At 36.6% G+C, this 18,583-nt stretch overlaps 1 protein-coding gene across 2 annotated transcripts in view; it reads right to left on the bottom strand.

Annotated features, from left to right (window-relative positions):
• Nucleotides 1-18,138, bottom strand: part of PYROXD1 (pyridine nucleotide-disulphide oxidoreductase domain 1) — a 28,027-nt gene extending 9,889 nt beyond the window's left edge. Inside the window, exons 1-6 of one of the 2 annotated variants that reach the window (XM_046013643.1) lie at nucleotides 17,980-18,138; nucleotides 14,352-14,432; nucleotides 8,644-8,763; nucleotides 5,385-5,513; nucleotides 3,274-3,347; nucleotides 66-226 (exon numbers count right to left, since the gene is read on the bottom strand). In XM_046013643.1, coding sequence (XP_045869599.1) covers nucleotides 66-226; nucleotides 3,274-3,347; nucleotides 5,385-5,513; nucleotides 8,644-8,763; nucleotides 14,352-14,432; nucleotides 17,980-18,063 — 649 coding nt within the window. In that variant the 5' untranslated portion in view covers nucleotides 18,064-18,138. The remainder of the gene's footprint in view (nucleotides 1-65; nucleotides 227-3,273; nucleotides 3,348-5,384; nucleotides 5,514-8,643; nucleotides 8,764-14,351; nucleotides 14,433-17,979) is intronic. The other variant, XM_046013644.1, reaches the window with a different exon arrangement.
• Nucleotides 18,139-18,583: the final 445 nt, after the last annotated feature.

Genomic DNA, 18,583 nt, shown 5'->3' with positions numbered 1-18,583 from the left:
TTTTTCTATATGGCTAAAAAGCTAAACTTTCATCTGTGAATTAATGAACAAGATGCTGTATTTACCTTCAGTTGTGTATCTGGTTCTTTTATGTGCAATTCTGGCCTCTGGTTTTTCAGCAGTGAGCTTTGAAGTCAAGAATTCAGCTGCTCCTGCATCGAAGAAAGTATTCCCAATAGCTTTATCTTTAATGGCCCAAATGACTTCACACCCTTCAATTTCATACCTAAAAGGAATATTAAAGTTACTCAGAGCAATTCTGAAAGTCTGAGTAGAAATCTCTATATTTGCAAATAATAATTATCTCTGAAGGCAAAAGTAAAGAAAGTAGTTTAAGACAAACTGAGCCAAGAATGATTATAAGGAGGAATGGAATACTCTTTCAGGATAAAAAGAGTTGAAGTAGAACAAGTAATAAAAGAAATTTAACCAGTTTACTGAAAGAACATAAAAATGACAAACATTATGTAACTGTATCAGGTGAAATTTCATTACAGTGAGCTTCACTCTAAGCGGTCAATTTCCCCAAAATAGTTACTGTATGAATGTTCTCCAGGGTTCCATGAATCAACAGTGTTTTGACATGGTTATAGTATAACCAACGATGGATAGATGGATGGATGGTATGCAGTTAAAATACAGAGAATACCTCACTTCTTTGGTAACAAGTAATTTGTGTACTCAAAGTGCAACATTATGGAAGGAGATAGGAAAAGGAGAGAATTAGAGTTATCAACTAAAATTTTAACTCTGTTATAAAGGAACCACTACTCTGTAGTCTTCTCCCTTTGTCTCAGAAACTTCCAAGCCATCCAACCAAAGAAAGATCCGGCTCACAGAAAATCAAGGAAGAAAGGAACGGCTGTGATGTACACGGGCCATTATCATTCATGAGATGGCCAGAGCTCCTGCACATTGCTGTTTTATCTCTAGGTCTGGTCACCCAGAATGTGGTTTGCTTAGTATTCATTTCACCAAGTTCCTGAAGACCATTAGGTTTTTCTGCTGTTAATACTTGTTTTGGTACAACTGATAAACTGGGACAATCCTAGAAAATAGGATATATGGTCATCCTAACTGTACTAGGATTTTATTTGAACCGGTAGTAGTACTAAGAGTATCATGTATCAAGAACTATTAATCACCATCTTTATGTCACAGACGCTGTACCATAACACGTGGACTTTTCAAGCTAATCAGTAAATAGATGATACAAAAAACAAGGCTAATACATCTCACTTCAGGTCACCTGATGTTTATGCTTTCTGACAATATGGTAAAAGATCCTCCTGCACCATCTACTGAGCCTTTATTATGTGTTCATAAATTCCTGCTTCGCTATGGAAGAAACAAACATTTACAGTTACTAAATTTCACATTCTTTGGAGAATATTCTATATGCTGCTCAGGTCATACAGGATTGCTGATGAGCAGAAAGTAGAATATACAAACATTCAGTAATTTCATATCTTAATATACATATAGGCACATAGTTACTATGAAATTCTTTAGCTTTCATAAATCAGAAATTCCTCTACCATTTTGTAAAAACTTTAAAGTAATATAATAGTACAACGCATATTAGTATAGCTTAAAATACTGATTCTTGACTAGTAAGCCACAGTAATAAGTAACCATGAGAACTCCTGCATGTGCCCCACCTCATAGGACACCCTGTACTCCCCTTAGCCTATGTGCTATGCCCTCAGCAATATACATCACCACAGAGGTATCCTCACACAATAGCAGAAATACTTTCATTTTTAAGACCACCCTTAAAAAAAAAACAGTGAAGTATGGTTTTGTGAAAGTATTAAAAAAAAAAAAAGGCTTTAAAAAGCAAAGGATTAACCTATACTAGTAAAGAAGAAAAGTACACTGAAGAAAATGAGCATTTGCCTTGGGGGATCATGAGGGCTACTGAAAAGTAGAAAGGGTTTGTGTGTGTGATTTCTCATCATGACTTGACGAACACCTGATCATCAGTGGACCTAAGCTGAGATAATAGCATTATATGTGGCCTTTCCTTAGGAGTTTTATCAAATTATATAGTCTATCTCCAACCTAAAAAAAATGAGGAACAGGATTAAATGTTGTAAGACTATGAACATTTCTGAATATAGGAAAATTTTCCAATGTAAAGAATAATAGTATTAAGCTATACTTTCAGTAATTGCTAGTGGAGAAAATTTGTCATGTGCCTCCTCCCTCCTCTTCGTCCTGTTTGGTTTTGACTCTAGTTTTTCTGTTTGTTTGTTTTTCTCTGCAGTTCTCATTAGTGCCACAAACTGCATCATTTCAAGAATGACTGCCACTCTTAGTACTCAGGCAATTTAGGAACTCTTAAAAGCTTCCACTGAGATTCACCACCCTGTCAGAATAAGGAGCAAAAACCTAGTCCAAGAGTTAGAATGGATAGGGCTTTGGCAAATTCCTCATTTTGATACAAATTTGTCCTCTTTGTAGTTGGACTCCACTTTCTGGCCTGAAAATGTCTAGACTATTCCATGTCGGCCATCCGCTGGAAGATAAAATTACAAAGAAAATCAATGCTCTGTAGATCATAGCAGGATATTGATTCCTCAATGTTCTCTGAACCTGAAATATCATCTTAAGATAGTATTTTAATTCATGTGTTCAACGTTTTCCGACTTCCAAAAAACCAAGAGCTGGGATATATATCTTGAACTAGCGAGTCATGTGCCACTCAGGTAACCATATAACGAGTGAAGCTGGATGGGTATAAATAATAAGTGGTGGGGACTATTATTAGAAATCTCTAAAAGTGTGCAGATTCAAATTGTTGTTCAAGATAGTACATGCTTACCAAACTATCTATGGGCCACATCTCTCCAGTCACCTGTGTGTCACCCCTTGAGACAGAAAAGATTCCCTAAACTCATGTTGTACAATGATATCACTGCAACTATGAACTCCATGAAAGCTAAAAATACAAAGTGGATATTTTCCTTGAAAATATATGAAAAACAATTACGTTTATCTGTGAATTTCAGAATACCAAGATGTTTCTAGTTTACCAATAATCACATGAATCACAGAGCAGTGTTTAAATAGTATTTAGGAGACCTGGGTGGCTCAGTGGGTTAAAGCCTCTGCCTTCGGCTCAGGTCATGATCCTGGGATTGAGCCCTGCATCGGGCTCCCTGTTCAGCAGGGAGCGTGCTTCCCTTCCTCTCTCCCTACTTGTGATCTCTATCAAATAAACAAAAAAAAATCTTAAAAAAAAAATAGTATTTAAAAATACATACTTACACCAGTTCAAGTGCAATGCCGCCATTCCCAATGATCATTATTCTTTTAGCTTTAGTAAGCTGTTTCTGAAATTCCTGTATTAAAAAGAAAAGGACACAGTGTTTTGTAAGTAGTGGGCAAAACCTGAAGCAAGAGGCTTCACTGATAATATTCTGAAAATATAGGAACTTTATCTGATTTACACAGGAACAAAATAAATATCACTTGCCCACTCTGCCAGGACGCAATATTACAATACTTTGTAATATTACAAATACTTTGCTTCACCCAGGCTGTCTTCACAGCAGTGCCTCTGATTTCCCTTGCCTTTCAAGTCATTACATTACATTACAGTCATTACATAGTTCAGAATTCCAGGAAAGCGGCACAACCTCTAGTTCATCATCACATTCCTGACTCCTTGATCAAATCAGTTTACTAACAAGACACTGATCTGTATCTTACATATAGGGTTATTCCTTTTCACCTAGTCCTTCAGTTGACGCTTTCCCTGGAGTCAGTCAACACTCAAAACTTGCATGAATGAGCAATGCAACAGTTTGGTGGTTAAGAGTCCCTGGCTCTAGGAGTTAGTAACTGCCCGCAATTAGTAACTTAGACAAGTTGCTTAACCCCTCTGCCCCTCTGGTTCTTCAACTACAAAGGGAAACAAGAAGTGACTCTATATCATTTGGCCTCTGCGAGCATTAAGATAATGTAAATAAAACTGTTAGGGGCAGGCACAATAATGTCTAACACTTATCAGAAAAAAATCTTTGCTCTTATTAGTATGAGACAACTAGTTGATGCCTCTTCTACCTTCCTCCTCTGCCCCCTAAAAAAGATCACAATGACCGTAGGGAAGCCATGGTCATTTTTATGGCACTTTCGAAAGTAACAGAATAGTCCCACTGCTTCACAGTGACATCTGAATAGCCAAATTCCTCTTCCTACTATGTCAAGTTCTATTAAATCCTATTTCTCTTAAATTCATCCAAAACTGTACTGTAATAGTCAATAAATAACTACTGAAACTGACTTGTTTAAAATGCTACAAGAAAAAAGAGTTAATTTTAGTTTGTCCTTCACTGAAGACAATAAATAATTTAGGAAAAATCTGTTAAAAACATTGGACATGGAGATAAATGGTATGAGTTTAAATTGTACTTCTGATAGACTTAATAACTACTTTAGCACAGATAAAAACTTAATTTCTCCTTCCAGAGTTTCCTATTTGTAAAACGGGAGTAATACTGTCACACAGGATTATTATAAGCAGTTCGTGTCTGTAGAGGGCCTCGTTGGAACACAGTTATGCACTCAATCTTTGATAATGGGAACCCGAAATGTTTATAATTGTAATTAAATTATAATTTATAATTAAGTTTTTCTAGTTTTCCCTAAATTCCTATTTAATTAAGAACAGGCTGAAAAAAATCAATTTTTAAGAATATAAAATATTATCAAAAAATGTAAAATTTAACACCCTATGGGAGAGAAGTAAAACAAGCTTGAGGTAAGACAGTATTATTATTGGAAACCAGGAAGAGCTTCTTGGCAAAAGGGTCAGTGAACTCTGGACGCCCTGAAATCCACTACTAGAAAAAGTTGTATAAGGTTCCACAGGGTTTCACCTTATTGGGATAGTTTACTACGGTTCCTGAGTACAACAAACCAAATGATTTTTTTCAGTTCAGGGATTCTGTCATGATTCTGTACCATAAAGATCTTCTCAATATTAATAGCTTTGCTAAGGGGTAAGTTTGGGAAATGGTTTATCTTTTTGGAAGAAGATCATTACATTATTTAGATTACAAATCACATATTCCCAAACTACAGTAATGTATGTGTGTATAAGTTATAACCTTCAGCTCAGTTGTTATACCTGGGATACAATGCACAACGGAAAGAACACAGAACATCAGCATGAACTAAAAAAACAAAAATTATCAACCAAAGCTAAACTGAAACTGGCAATAACATAAATATTTTCTGGTTTATGGATCCTAAAACAAACCTCTTCTATAATTTAAGAATTAACACTTTAAGGAGAATACTTTGATTCAAATATAGAAAAGCCTAAGAAATAAATATTCACATTCCTTTCCTAGGACCCAACCTAAGAATGTTACCTGAGCACTGTCTGTATCACGGATTCCTAATACATAAGGATTTCCTTCACATATCAACTTTGGCTTAGCTCCAGCGCACAGACAGAGTTTCTTATACACATGCTGACTGCCATCTCCTGTTACAATGCACTGTAAGAACATAGAGCAAAGGAGAGAGAAGGAACATGTTCATCCATGGATACAACTTCACTCTGAATCAAAAATTCAATATGAGGAAAGCAAAAAATACATTAAGACTGACTCTTGGTGGCACTCTGCTTTGTTACAGCAAATCAAAGTAAACAAATCAAAGTAAACGTGAGAGAATGCATTCTCCCATCATCATTCACCATCATTGTAGGGCCATGAACCATTCTGGGAATCTGGTGAAAACTAATCTTTCTCCCCTAGGAAAAAAGGTATACTCACACCAGATTTTACATAAAACTCATGATATTCAGTGGGATATTTTTGACCTCAGATTAAAAATTAAACATTCAGAAATTTTAAAAATGAGCATTCTGATATTATACCAGGGGTAGGCCTTAATGAATATTTCCAATCTCAGTGGAAATTACTATAAGAAAGATGTAGTAATTCTAATGATATCATACATATTAATACCTGGTATGGGTACAGGGTAGGCAGAGTGTGGTAGAAAAGGGTACATTATCTAAAAACGTTAGAAGTGCTAAAAATAGTATTTATATCTTAAGTACAAATAACAATCACTTTACCAGCAAACATGCCATTTGGGGATATTTTCATATAAGTAAAAAATACATTAACCTTAATTCCTAGCATGTACTGGCTTTAAAGTTATTTGTATTAATTTTTAATGACATCAGAGTCTAAAAATGCATGAGAGACTATAGACTCTGAAAAACAATCTGAGGTTTTTGAAAGGGCGGGGGGATGGGAGGTTGGGTGAGCCCAGTGGTGGGTATTATGGAGGGCACGTATTGCATGGAACACTGGGTGTGGTACATAAACAATTCTGGTACACTGAAAAGAAATTTAAAAAATAAATAAATAAAAATACATATTTGAGATCCACTGTTTTTGTTCCTTAGTATTGAATGAAAACCTACATCTATCTAAGTAGTAGTCTTTAGAAAGCATATATCTGTAAGTACGTATGACTATGAGAGATGCCAGACTTTGTCAGAGTGGTTTAGAGGTTAACACTGTGCCGCGTGTTTGATTTGTAAAACATGGCACTCGTAACTGTAGCACTTGATACTCAAGGAGACATTTGTTACCTGTTCTAACTCTTCAGCTGCTTAACAAAAACAAAGCCAATAATCCACACAGTATAACACATAAGAAATTGTATAAAATCTTCCTGCAGATAATATGGTTAGAATTTTATCTGGCAAACATTAGTTATAGACCCTGACCAAATTTAAAAAATAATTTGGACTTAGCTACTGAAAAAACACACACAAGAACTCTTTTCATTGTCTACTGTTAAATTTTTGGAAGTAGATAAGACACATAATCTCTAATTCATTAAAGAATATAAAGGACAGGTAATACAGACATGATCTCATTTAGGACACTTCAAATGGTAATGGGAGGCACTTAGATTTACTCAGATGCCCAAATATAAATTACCTCAATTTATTTACACATCTGAGCACACTTCTATTTGCAAATTAACTGACATGGATGCTATATATAATAGATACTATGTAGATATTAGAAATTTATTCTGGTTTGGGGATTCAGATTTTTTTTTCCTCACAAAATTCAGTACTTATTTTTTCCTATCAAATTATTGGTGTTTTGAATGTATTATAGGTGTTTTTTCTCCTTAAGGGAGAGCTACTCTAGGGAAACAACTGCAAACTCTACTTCCCATCTTGCCTGAAGCTCATCTGAGGATACTGCTGATCATCCGACAATACCCTTTCCTGAGCCTGCCTTAGTAAGTCCCATGTCCAATGGGTTACTGGGTCCTGCTGACTTTACAGTAGAAATCTCATGCATATCTGGGCTGTTCTTCCCAACTTACACTATCCCTGTCTTGGTTCAAGCCTTCTACCATTTTGGACGACTGCAACCACCTTCCGATTTGGCGGCTGGCCACCAGCCCCTCACTCCGCCCCACTTCCTCTTCAACACTGCTGTCAGATCTACCTTGCTAAAAGAGTATCCTATATAATATCACCCTGCCTCGACCTAAAATCTCTTCATTCCTCCTTTGATTATCAAATAAATTTCTTGGCATGATGTAAACAGCTCTTTACAGTCTTATTTCTTTGGCCTCATCTGCCAATCTTCCTTCCTTGTCCCCACCACAGTCCCTCTGACAGTGTCACTCTCCCATGTGCCCCCTTCCTTTTCTTTGGGCCTTTGAATAAGCCACCTCCTTTTCCTACAGTGCCCCTAATTAAGAACTCTTAATTTACCCACCTTTTAATCCCTGTTCAAATATTACTCCCTCTGTGAAGTCCTCCCAAATCCCTAATATCAAAGCTTTGATAAGATTTCAGTGACTGTGCTTTTCACCTCCCTATAGTTACAGGTGCGCATGTGTATATTCGCTAGGACACTGAACGCTCCCTGGGCAGGTGCCCTGTAATATTCCTGTTGTCTCCCAGCACTTAACGCGGTGCCAAGAACACAGCAGACACTGTATAAATGTTAATGCTCATGTAAAATGTAAAACCTAAAATGCTAAATCAAACTAATCATATTATCCCAATAACCCACAACAAGTATAAATATTCCCAGTAATAATACAAACCAGTATCACTAAACTAGGGACCTTAGTGGTGGTAGTGGTAGAGACGGGGTCAAAAGAAAGCAGGCAAAAGCCTGTCAAGATTGAACAGGGGGTATCATTAAGAAATAAATCCTCTTGGGGCGCCTGGGTGGCTCAGTGGGTTAAAGCCTCTGCCTTCGGCTCAGGTCATGATTCCAGGGTCCTGGGATCGAGCCCCGCATCAGGCTCTCTGCTCGGCAGGGATCCTGCTTCCCCCTCTCTCTGCCTGCCTCTCTGCCTACTTGTGATCTGTCAGATGAATAAATACAATCTCTAAAAAAAAAAAAAAAAAAAAAAAAAAAGAAAAAGAAATAAATCCTCTTGGGTGCCTGGGTGGCTCAGCTGGTTAAGCAACTGCCTTCAGCTCAGGTCATGATCCTCGAGTACCAGGATCGAGTCCTGCACTGGGCTCCCAGCTCCATGGGGAGTCTGCTTCTCCTCTCTCATGCTCTCTCTCAAATAAATAAAATCTTTAAGAAAGAAAGAAAGAAGAAAGAAAAATCCTCTTACATGTTCTTTACTCTTCAGTTCCTTTACTCCAGATTCTATAATCTTAATGTTGGGAAAGCGATTTTCTAACATGGTTTTTGGTTGCTCTTCAACATCAAACTCCTCCAATACTTTAGAAACCTGTAATAGATCATAAAGGTAAAAATGTATGTTTAAGAAATATTTCAAGAATTTTAAATAATAAACCTTTGCATTTGTGTTTATATACTAGTTACTTCATATTCATAAAATGAAGTCGGTCAATTGTACTATAAAGAGCATAAAGAGGACTAACTCCACATTTTAAGACTTGAACTCAAATATTAGTCCTACCATTCGGGCAAGTCAGCCAGGTCACTGTGCCTTAGTCTCCTAGCCTGGAAAATGAGGGCTGACTCTAGTCACTTCTGCATACTTTGACCACACAGCTTATTGACCTCCTTATCTTTACAGTTTTCTCTGTCCACTTACTAGCTAACTTTATGGTGATTTAGCCTTTAGACTCTTTGCTGCTGTCCAAACCCATTAGTGTCCTCTTGGACTCCCTTCTCTTCCTGTGCAGCCATAACTCCGTTGTAGATAATTTCATGTTTTGCCCAAACTTTTACTTCTTTGCTTTCTAATCTTTAACCATTAATTACCCTGAAAACCCCCCAACCAAAGATTGAACTACTGCTGCTTTTTCCAGTCCTATATACCCAGTCTGCTGTGGAAGAACTGAGCCTTGCAGACTGGCATTTGACCTCAGCTGCTCCCTAAATACTACTGGGAAATCCTATTACATGGCCCTAGTGGTTCTCAAACCATTTAGTCTCAAGACCCCTTTACACATTTAAAGATAACTGAGGACCCCAAAGAACTTTTGTCCATGTGAGTTAAGCTCAGTGATATCTGCTACCTTAGATATGAAAAATGAGAAAAATGTAAAATATTCAATTCATTTACAAGTATAATCAATACATGTTAAAGAGATATAATATCCTTTCAATAAAAAATAACAATTTTTCCAAAAGAAATTAAGAAGAATGGCACTGTTTCACATTTTGCAAATATCTTTAATGTCTGGTCTTAACAGAAGATCTGCTTCTCCATTCAAACTATTACAATATATTAATTTGGTTGAAGTATATGCAGCCTTTTCAGAACTGTATATTCTTCTTTGATGTTACACTAAAACTCAACAAGCACATTTTCTTAAAGATTAGTTGCAATGTAGAATTTGAAACCATATCAAAGAATTTTTCATCCTCTCTAACTGTGAAATCCGCTGGTCTATCCTGCACTTGGAATGGATCTTGTAACATCACATTCGTCGTGTGGACAATAGTGGTTCCCTAAGTTATGGAGATCTTCCCAATGTTAACACATTTTATATCACTACAGTATCAAAAGATCACATTACTATCACCAACAATCTCATTAGGAAAGGCTTAAAGTACCATGAGACTCACAGTTAGGAAATGAGTTTTCCAAAATTCCAATTCTGGCTGGAAAGTTCTAATTTTGTCCTATTGGCAACAAATACTGTTGCTTGTTTTCCTTGAAGTGACAGACTCACTTCACTCATTTTCCGAATATGAATTACTATAGTGTATCGGTTGTTCTTTCAAGTAAAGCTGGTGTCCATGAAAGAGAAATTAGTTCCTCTCACAACTCAGCAACTGCACATCTGCTTTTCCTTGAGACAATACTACTCCTGTGCACAGAACAAGTGCTTTACGCATGCAGCCCACTTCATCATAGAGTATGAAAAAGATGTACACTTAAAGCCAGGATTTAATAAAACTAACATTTTTTTACTGGCTCTAATTTATTTAACTGGGTGTGTGGCAGTATACAATGACCTCTAATCCAGTTTAGCCACTATTACTCTTATACCACTGGTGTTTAAGCATCAACCTAGTGAGAAGAGTAACATCTAAGTAACATCTTCCATCCCTAAGTAATTTTCCGAAAGCTCATTATTCTAATGTTTCCCAAACACATTACATCCTCTGCATTCCAAGCAAATTGCCTTACCTCTAGGCTTAAGGGACTACTAAGAACTCTTACGACTTCTTTCCCATCATCTATATAATTCTTGGCTATAGTCTGCCTTCCTTGACCCATTTCTACCTTTTCAAGGTGAATCCATCCAGTAATCTGTGCTCTATATGCCACCGTGTCTTACCTCCTCATGACTTTTATTATGTATTCCTTATTTTCCTTCATCTTCAGCCTTCCCTCTTCCCTACAGGTTTTTTGTTGTTTCTTTTTTTTTTTTTAAGATTTTATTTATTTATTTGAGAGAGATTGAATGAGAAAGCATGAGAGGGTGGAAGGTTAGAGGGAGAAGCAGACTCCCTGCTAAGCAGGGAGCCTGATGCGGACCTGATCCTGGGACTACAGGATCATGACCTGAGCTGAAGGCAGTGGCCTAACCAACTGAGCCACCCAGGTGCCCTTCCCTACTGGCTTCTTAATCTCAACAGGTAAACATGCTAAAGTGTTTTCCACCTTAAAAGATTAAAACTCAATGTAATGCTAGTCCTCATGTCCTTGATTTGCTGCCACCCTATCTTTTCTTTCTTTGCAGCTAAATGTCAAAAGAGAAAAGTTTATGTTTACTGTCATTTTAGAGTTAACCCCCTATTAACTTCTGAAGATAGTGTAAACTGTCTCAAAGTCACCAATGATTTACTAGAAAGGGGCACTTCTGAGTCCTTGTCTTTCCTGACTATTCCCCTGAATCTGACACCTTTGACTGCTTTTTTTTTTTTTTTTAAACAAAGATTTTATTTATCTATTTGCCAGAGAGAGAATGAGAGCAAGCAAGCACAAGCAGGGGGAGAAGCAGACTCCCCACTGAGCAAGGAGCCTGATGCTGGACTTGATCCCATAATCCCGGGATCATGACCTGAGCCAAAGGTAAATGCTTAACTGACTGAGCCAACCAGATGTCTCGTGACCACTTTTCTTAAACTTTTGTTTTCTGTGGATTCAAGGATACCCCTCTTTCATAGTTTTCCTCTTCAATCTAGACTAATAAGGGTGGCCATTTTCAGGTCTTCCTTTCTCTCTGATCTTCTTTAAATGTCAGTGTTCCACAGGGCACTGCTGCTGGGGTTGTCTCACTGTATGTATTCTTCCTGGGAGATCGCTGCCCATGCCTATGGCTCAGCTGACACCGAGACTATGATGAATAGTCATCATTCATGACTATTTTTTTTTTTAAATAAAAGATTTTAAAGATTTTTAAAGATTTTATTTATTTATATTTGACAGACAGAGATCACAAGCAGGCAGAGAGAGAGGAGGAAGCAGGCTCCCTGCTGAGCAGAGAGCCCAATGCAGGGCTCGATCCCAGGACCCTGAGATCATGACCTGAACTGAAGGCAGAAGCTTTAACCCACTGAGCCACCCAGGCGCCCCGAATACTAAATTTCTATCTCCAATTCAGCATTCTCGCCTGCTGAAGAAGCTCCAAAAGTTTGGCATCATCTAAATTTTGATAAAATACAATTCTGTACCATAGCATACAACCCCATCATGGTCTGGCCCCTGGCTACTGGTTCGACCTCACACTTCATACTCCAGCAGCACTGAATTGGTACCTGTTAGAGTGTATCACATAGCAATATACTTTGTGCACCTTGGCAAATGCCTGCCTCCATTCAACCTCTTACAAACATGGGAAAACCTACTATTCTTTCAGTCTCAGTTTCAATGCACTCTCCTATGTAAAGCCTTTCTGGATTCTTAAAGCCAGGCTTTGGCACTCATTCATAATATATTTATAAAAATAATTATGCATATATTGTTGTATGACCTCAGTTTTTTTGCCACTATCAGTATAATTACCATATTGTATGATAACTATGTCTTACAGATTTGTTACCCCAACAAAGAAGAATTATTCTGAGAAAGTGCTACTCATTAACCATGAGGGCTATGGAGCCAAAGGGCCTGTATTCAAAACCTATCTATACATATCTCAGAAACTTACCCAACTTCACTGTGATTCATTTACCTCATCTGCAAGTGGTGATGATATATGAACCTACTTCACAGAGTTACTTAAGGATTAAATTAATACATTTAAAACATTTAGATGAGTGTCTGGTACATAGTAAATACTCCATAAGTAATGTGAGTTATTATTAGTAAAAATTAGTATTTTCTCCTTTAGAAATTACACAAGCCATGAAAACATGTTCTTTAACATTAAACAAATAATACCTGATAAAATAAAATGTGCCTCTTTACTGTTCTCTGAATTTCACACTATCCCACCACTACTGCTGTCCTGACTCCAGAGATAACCCTTAGTGACTTTTTGGTATATGCTCTTTCAATCTCTGTATTCTGGGTACCTAGCACACTAGTTGATATATAAGTGTTTGATAAATGATAAAAAGGATGCAAGTTCCTACTTCTTAATATTACGAATAACACTTGCATAATATTTGTTATTCTAATACACTTTCACATATATTAGTATATCTTAAACTCCCAACCTATACAACTTTAATACTTCTTAAGTAAGGAAGATTTCATTACCTTAATAATACAAGTGAAGCAACTAAGATACAGATATGCCAAGGCTACACAGCCAGTAAATAAATTAGGCCTAGAACCCAAGATTGTTTTCCTTCTAGTGTACAAAACTGACAAAATAAGCAAAAATTGAACTCAAGTCTTACAACTGTGGAATAGTTACACCAAATTCAGTCTTCTGGAAAAACACTTATAGACCCAGCTATATATCTTTCTCTTATGTACATGCTCTAAGCCTATAATTGAATGTATATTTTTTTTCTTTTAAGAGATTAATAGCCATAATTTATTCTCTGGTTCTCTCAAGCCCCTAAGTCTTTTGGCTGTACCTAGGTAGTAAGATACCTTAAGTATCTCTAAGCAGGTTGTAAACAAACAACATATTGCGCTTAATTACCCTTGGTCTTAGCGGTTTACAACATGAGAAAGTTTTATTTTATTATCAGGATGTAAGGGAAAATTTGTATTAAAGACTATAGTAGTATTCTTCACTGAGGTATGGAAACAAAAGACTTACTTAATTTTTTGCATAGGCATTATAACATAATTATAGCACAATATATGCATAATTTATAAATATGTAAATATACGTATATTAGGACATACATCAAAACTTTTTTTGATGTGAGGTACCACATCAAAAATGTTTAGAGCTAACTCTTCTATGATACTATTAACCAAATGATCTCAGACTCTCAATGTAATGTTATGATGTGTGTAATGTATATTCATGGAACAACAAAGTGTTCTGAGATGCTTATTACACAACTGAAACATTATCTGCACATGTAAACTTGGCTGAGAAGCACTTTTCTGATTTGCAAACATGTACAACTGTATATGCATGTATATATACAACTGTGTGTGTATATATATATAAAATGATATCCAAATACATTTGTAATTATATTTGTGTAACATTTTTCCTCAAAAACACTTTATTTAAAATTTTCTCAAAAGTAATTCTGAGTGGGAGGAAAAGATGGGAAGAAAATAAAGGACCAGAAATTCAACATCATTTGGGTGCTGTCGATATTCAATATATAATTCTACTTTGAGCTTTGATTTTAAAATGACTATCGAAAGAACATTTGTCATTTTAAACATTTAAAAACTATAATTACACTAACTACTATGCAAGATACTGAAATTTAAAAACACTAATACTAAGAAAGTTATACAAAGGTTCTTACCTGCTTGAAATTTGTAACTGCTTTAATAACAGGAGAAGCTGTTACCAGGAGAATATCTTCTGATGGAAACTGAATAGCCAACTTATTTAAAAAAAAAAAAGTTGGGAGAAAAATACATGATAAATAACTTTAGGTATTAATATATATACCATGGAGGGTGAGACAGGGATAATGCAATTTTAATAATGTTATTAACCTAGGAAACTATAAACTCATTTTTCCACACCTAAGAAGACCATTATTCTGTCTTCTTATTTACCGGCCAGTGGTGAGTAATGTTCAACACTGATACTGATAAAACAAGTAATACATTTACACTAAACACTAACAAAGCCTCCTGAACAAGAAAAATGATACAAAGATGTATTCCTTATTTACTTAAACTACCTTAATACCAATTCAAAGTTGTCAAGCAGAGAATGAGAAGAAAATATTTTCCTAAATAACAATTAAACCAACTTCTATTTTATTTTATTTTTTTATTAATTATTTTTATTAACATATAATGTATTATTTGCCCCAGGGTACAGGTCTGTGAATTGTCAGGCTTACACATTTTACTCAACTTCTATTTATTTTAAAATAATATTTTCATTTCCCTGCAGTAGGATAATATTACAGCAAATCCTTACTAATAAACACTCAGAATCTTAGCCTGACTTTTCCCAAGTGCTTTGGCATTGCTATTCTGCCTCTTCCAAATGCCCAACAGGTATACACTCTGGGAAAACAAAACCATTTTAGTATTAGCTTCAACAGAATTTAGAGGCTTAACTTGCTAATTGTTTCATCATTTTCCTCTGGTTACAACCTCACTCTCTCTAAACTTGAAAGACTTTTCTTAAATCACACGCTGGTTCCTAAACTCTACCAATTTCTAGTTCTTTCCCTACTATACCATTAAAACTGAGTATGTTCAACCAAAGAACTATTAGAATGAACAAGTGAACTCAGTAAAATTTCAGTAAAAAAAAAAATACAAAACTGATACACAAAAAGTGGTCAAGTTTCTATACGCTAATAACGAGATATTGGAAAGAGAAATTAAGAAAACCATCCCATTTACAACTGAATAAAAAAGAATAAAATACCTAGGAATAAGTTTAACCAAAGATGTGAAAGACCTACATTCTGAAAACCATAAGCCACTGACAGAAGAAAATTAGGAAGACATAAGTAAATGGAAAGATCTATCATGCTCATGGATTTAATATTGTTAAAATGTCCACACTACCCAAAGCAATCTACAGATTCAATGTAATCCCCATCAAAATACCTGTGGCATTTTTCACAGAATTGGAAGAATGAATTCTAAAATTTGTATGGAACTGTAGAAGACCCCAAATAGCAAAGCAATCTTGAGAAAGAACAACAAAGCTGGAGGTATTATGCTCCCTGATTTCAAACCCTACTACGAAGTTGTAGTGATCAAAATAGTATGGCATTGGCACACAGATCAATGGAATGGCACAGAGAGCTAAGCCCACATATATGATGGTCAATTAATCTCTGATAAAGGAGGCATGTAATGGGGAAAAAAATTCTCTTCATAAACACTGTTGGGAAAACTGAACAGCTTACATGCCAAAGAAAGAAACTGGACCACTATCTTACACCATATACAAAAATAAATTGAAAATGGATTAAAGACATGAATTTAAGACTGAAACCATAAAACTCCTAGAAGAAAACATAAGCAATTAACTCTTTTGACACCAGGCTTAGAAATATTTTTTGAACCATTCTCCTCAGGCAAGGTAAAACAAAAAGCTAAAAAGCTAAGACAAACAAATGAAATTAAATCAAACTAAAAAGCTTTGCAGAAAAAAGGAAACCATCAACAAAACAGACAACCTACTGAATGGGAGATGATATTTGCTAGTCACATATCCAACTGGGGTTAATATCCAAAATATAATAAAAAATTACACAATATAAAAAAATTTAAAAATGGGCAAAACTTGAAAAGACATTTTTTCCCAAAGAAGACCTACAGATGGCCAACAAACACATGAAAACATGCTCAACATCACTAATCACCAGGGAAATGCAAACCAAAACCATAATGAGATAAACCTCACAACTGTCTAATTGGCTATTATCAAAAAGATAAGAAATAATAAGTGTTGGTGAGGCAATGTGGAGAAAAGGGAACCACTGTACACTGTTGTTTGGAATGTAAAATCTCATTTGAACTTTCTATAATACTTGATAATATTACCACTCTCTCCACCTTTCTTTTCTTTGTATATTCTGTAATTTATTTCCCCACTTTGTTTGCACTGGTACACCTGGCCCTCAAAATTTCTTTATACTACTAAATTCACCTTTCAATTGGCCTTCCAGTCACATTTTAACCAGCTGCCCCTGCCCCAAATGCATTGGAACAAACCACCTCTCATAATATTTCATTTGACCACATTAGGCTACTGTTCCAAATCATCTCATTACCTGCAACTTCTTTCTAAATTCTTAGCAAGACTTATATGTCCCTTTATGATCTGGTCTCTGCCAATCTTCCTACCTTCATCTCTGGTCACCTCCTCCAAACACCATGTTCTTTAAGCTTTGCCGCTCTGAGGTAATGCCATACTTTTTCCACCTGAGATTATATCCTTACCTCTCTTCGGACCTTTTGGGTTTTCTTGTCTATCTGGTGAACTTTTACTCAATTTTCCATACTAAGACAAAAGGCCACTCCCTCCCCGATTTACACCCTGCCAACTCCACAGGCACCCCTAAGTTGGAACGATTTATTTACATGTGTCTTCCACTAGATTGTGAGTTCTAAAAAAGGAGGTAGCATGCTTTTTTTATATATAACTAATCAGCCCTTAGTACAATGCCTGGATCATAGGTGTTTACTTGATAAAAAAACAAAAAAAAAACAAAAAAACCCGGAAAATTAAAAAAAAAAACTAAAAATTAAAAGTTTGCCAAAATCTCTTGAATTTCTTGCTCTACTTCTGTGACTTCAGTAATTGCTTATGTTTACTTTGTATCAACGAAACAGTCCTTTTTGGAAAAGTACACAGGTATATATTTTGTCTATTCACTAGAATCAGAAAAGTAGTCCTAGCTATATTTAATCTCTTGCTGGTTGTTTTACAAAACATTATTGGAGAAGAAATCTCTTCCATCTTGTAGAGGCGTATAAGAGAAAACGTTAAGAGTTTATCAGTTATTTACGATGAACTAAGAATCTGGCATCTACCTGAAAGCTGAATTCAATCAGCTAATTAAGAAAAAGGGCTGAATTTTCTGACCAAGTACTTACTAGTTTTTTGTTTTTTTTTTTTCCCACAATATCTCTGGGGTATCCCTATATTTCTTTTTTTTTTTTCTTTTTTTTTTTCTTTTTTTTGTACTTACTAGTTTTAAGCTCTCTGGCTGCTCTGACTTAACCAGGACCAGAATCTGGTTCAGTCAGCTTTGGGGTCCCTCCCAAAACTTTGCTCCCCACTCCTCCCTGAGCCCAGGGCGAAGCTTGAGAGGCTCTAACAACCTCGACCAGGGACCACCACGCAGTCTCTAACCACCGGAGAGCAAGAAGGAGTGCGGCGGGAGGGAAGCGGCCAACGAGAGACTCCGGGTCCGGAAAGCGGCGGGGCTCTGCGCGCCAGCCTACCTGCTCAGCACAGGTGACACCCGCGATACCACCGCCGACCACCACAAACTTCCCGACCGTTGAGACAGACCCAGCTGCCTCCATGCTCTCAGACTCCCACTGCCTTACCCACAACCAGTGGGCGAGCCGCGAGGCCTCGTACTCCGGGAGCGGAAGTCATGCTGGGCCGCCACTTCCGGTGCCGGGGCCGAGCCTGAGACTGAGCTACGGGTGCCCGGCAGCTCATAGTTGGTGTCCTTGAGTTTGCGTTTCGGACTGGGATTCCTGAATCCAAAGATGTCTCTCTGATTCCAGACTTTTCTTTTACTGTCAGTCGCCTGGATGTGGTTTTTCCACATAGTTTGATAAGGAGAAGACACAAAACAAAATAAAAGAAGAGAAAGTAAAGAGGATGCGTCGCCAAGAAAAGCTCAGCAAATTCTCTAAACACAGACCCGATTCTCAGAGGACAGAGCACTCTCAGAATAAGTGAACCGCCCCGTTTTCACTATTCATTCTTAGGAGAAACTTGACGTAGACTTAGCTTTTAAACTCTTATGTCACAGGCAGTATCATCCTTTCTTACCTTTCGCCTAGCAATCCAAGATTTTATATTTTAGAAGCA

Source organism: Meles meles, chromosome 7, assembly GCF_922984935.1.
Source record: "Meles meles chromosome 7, mMelMel3.1 paternal haplotype, whole genome shotgun sequence".
Lineage (NCBI taxonomy): Eukaryota > Metazoa > Chordata > Mammalia > Carnivora > Mustelidae > Meles > Meles meles.
The sequence above is the reverse complement of the archived record's forward strand: the minus strand, read 5'-3'. Positions and strand labels throughout refer to the sequence as shown.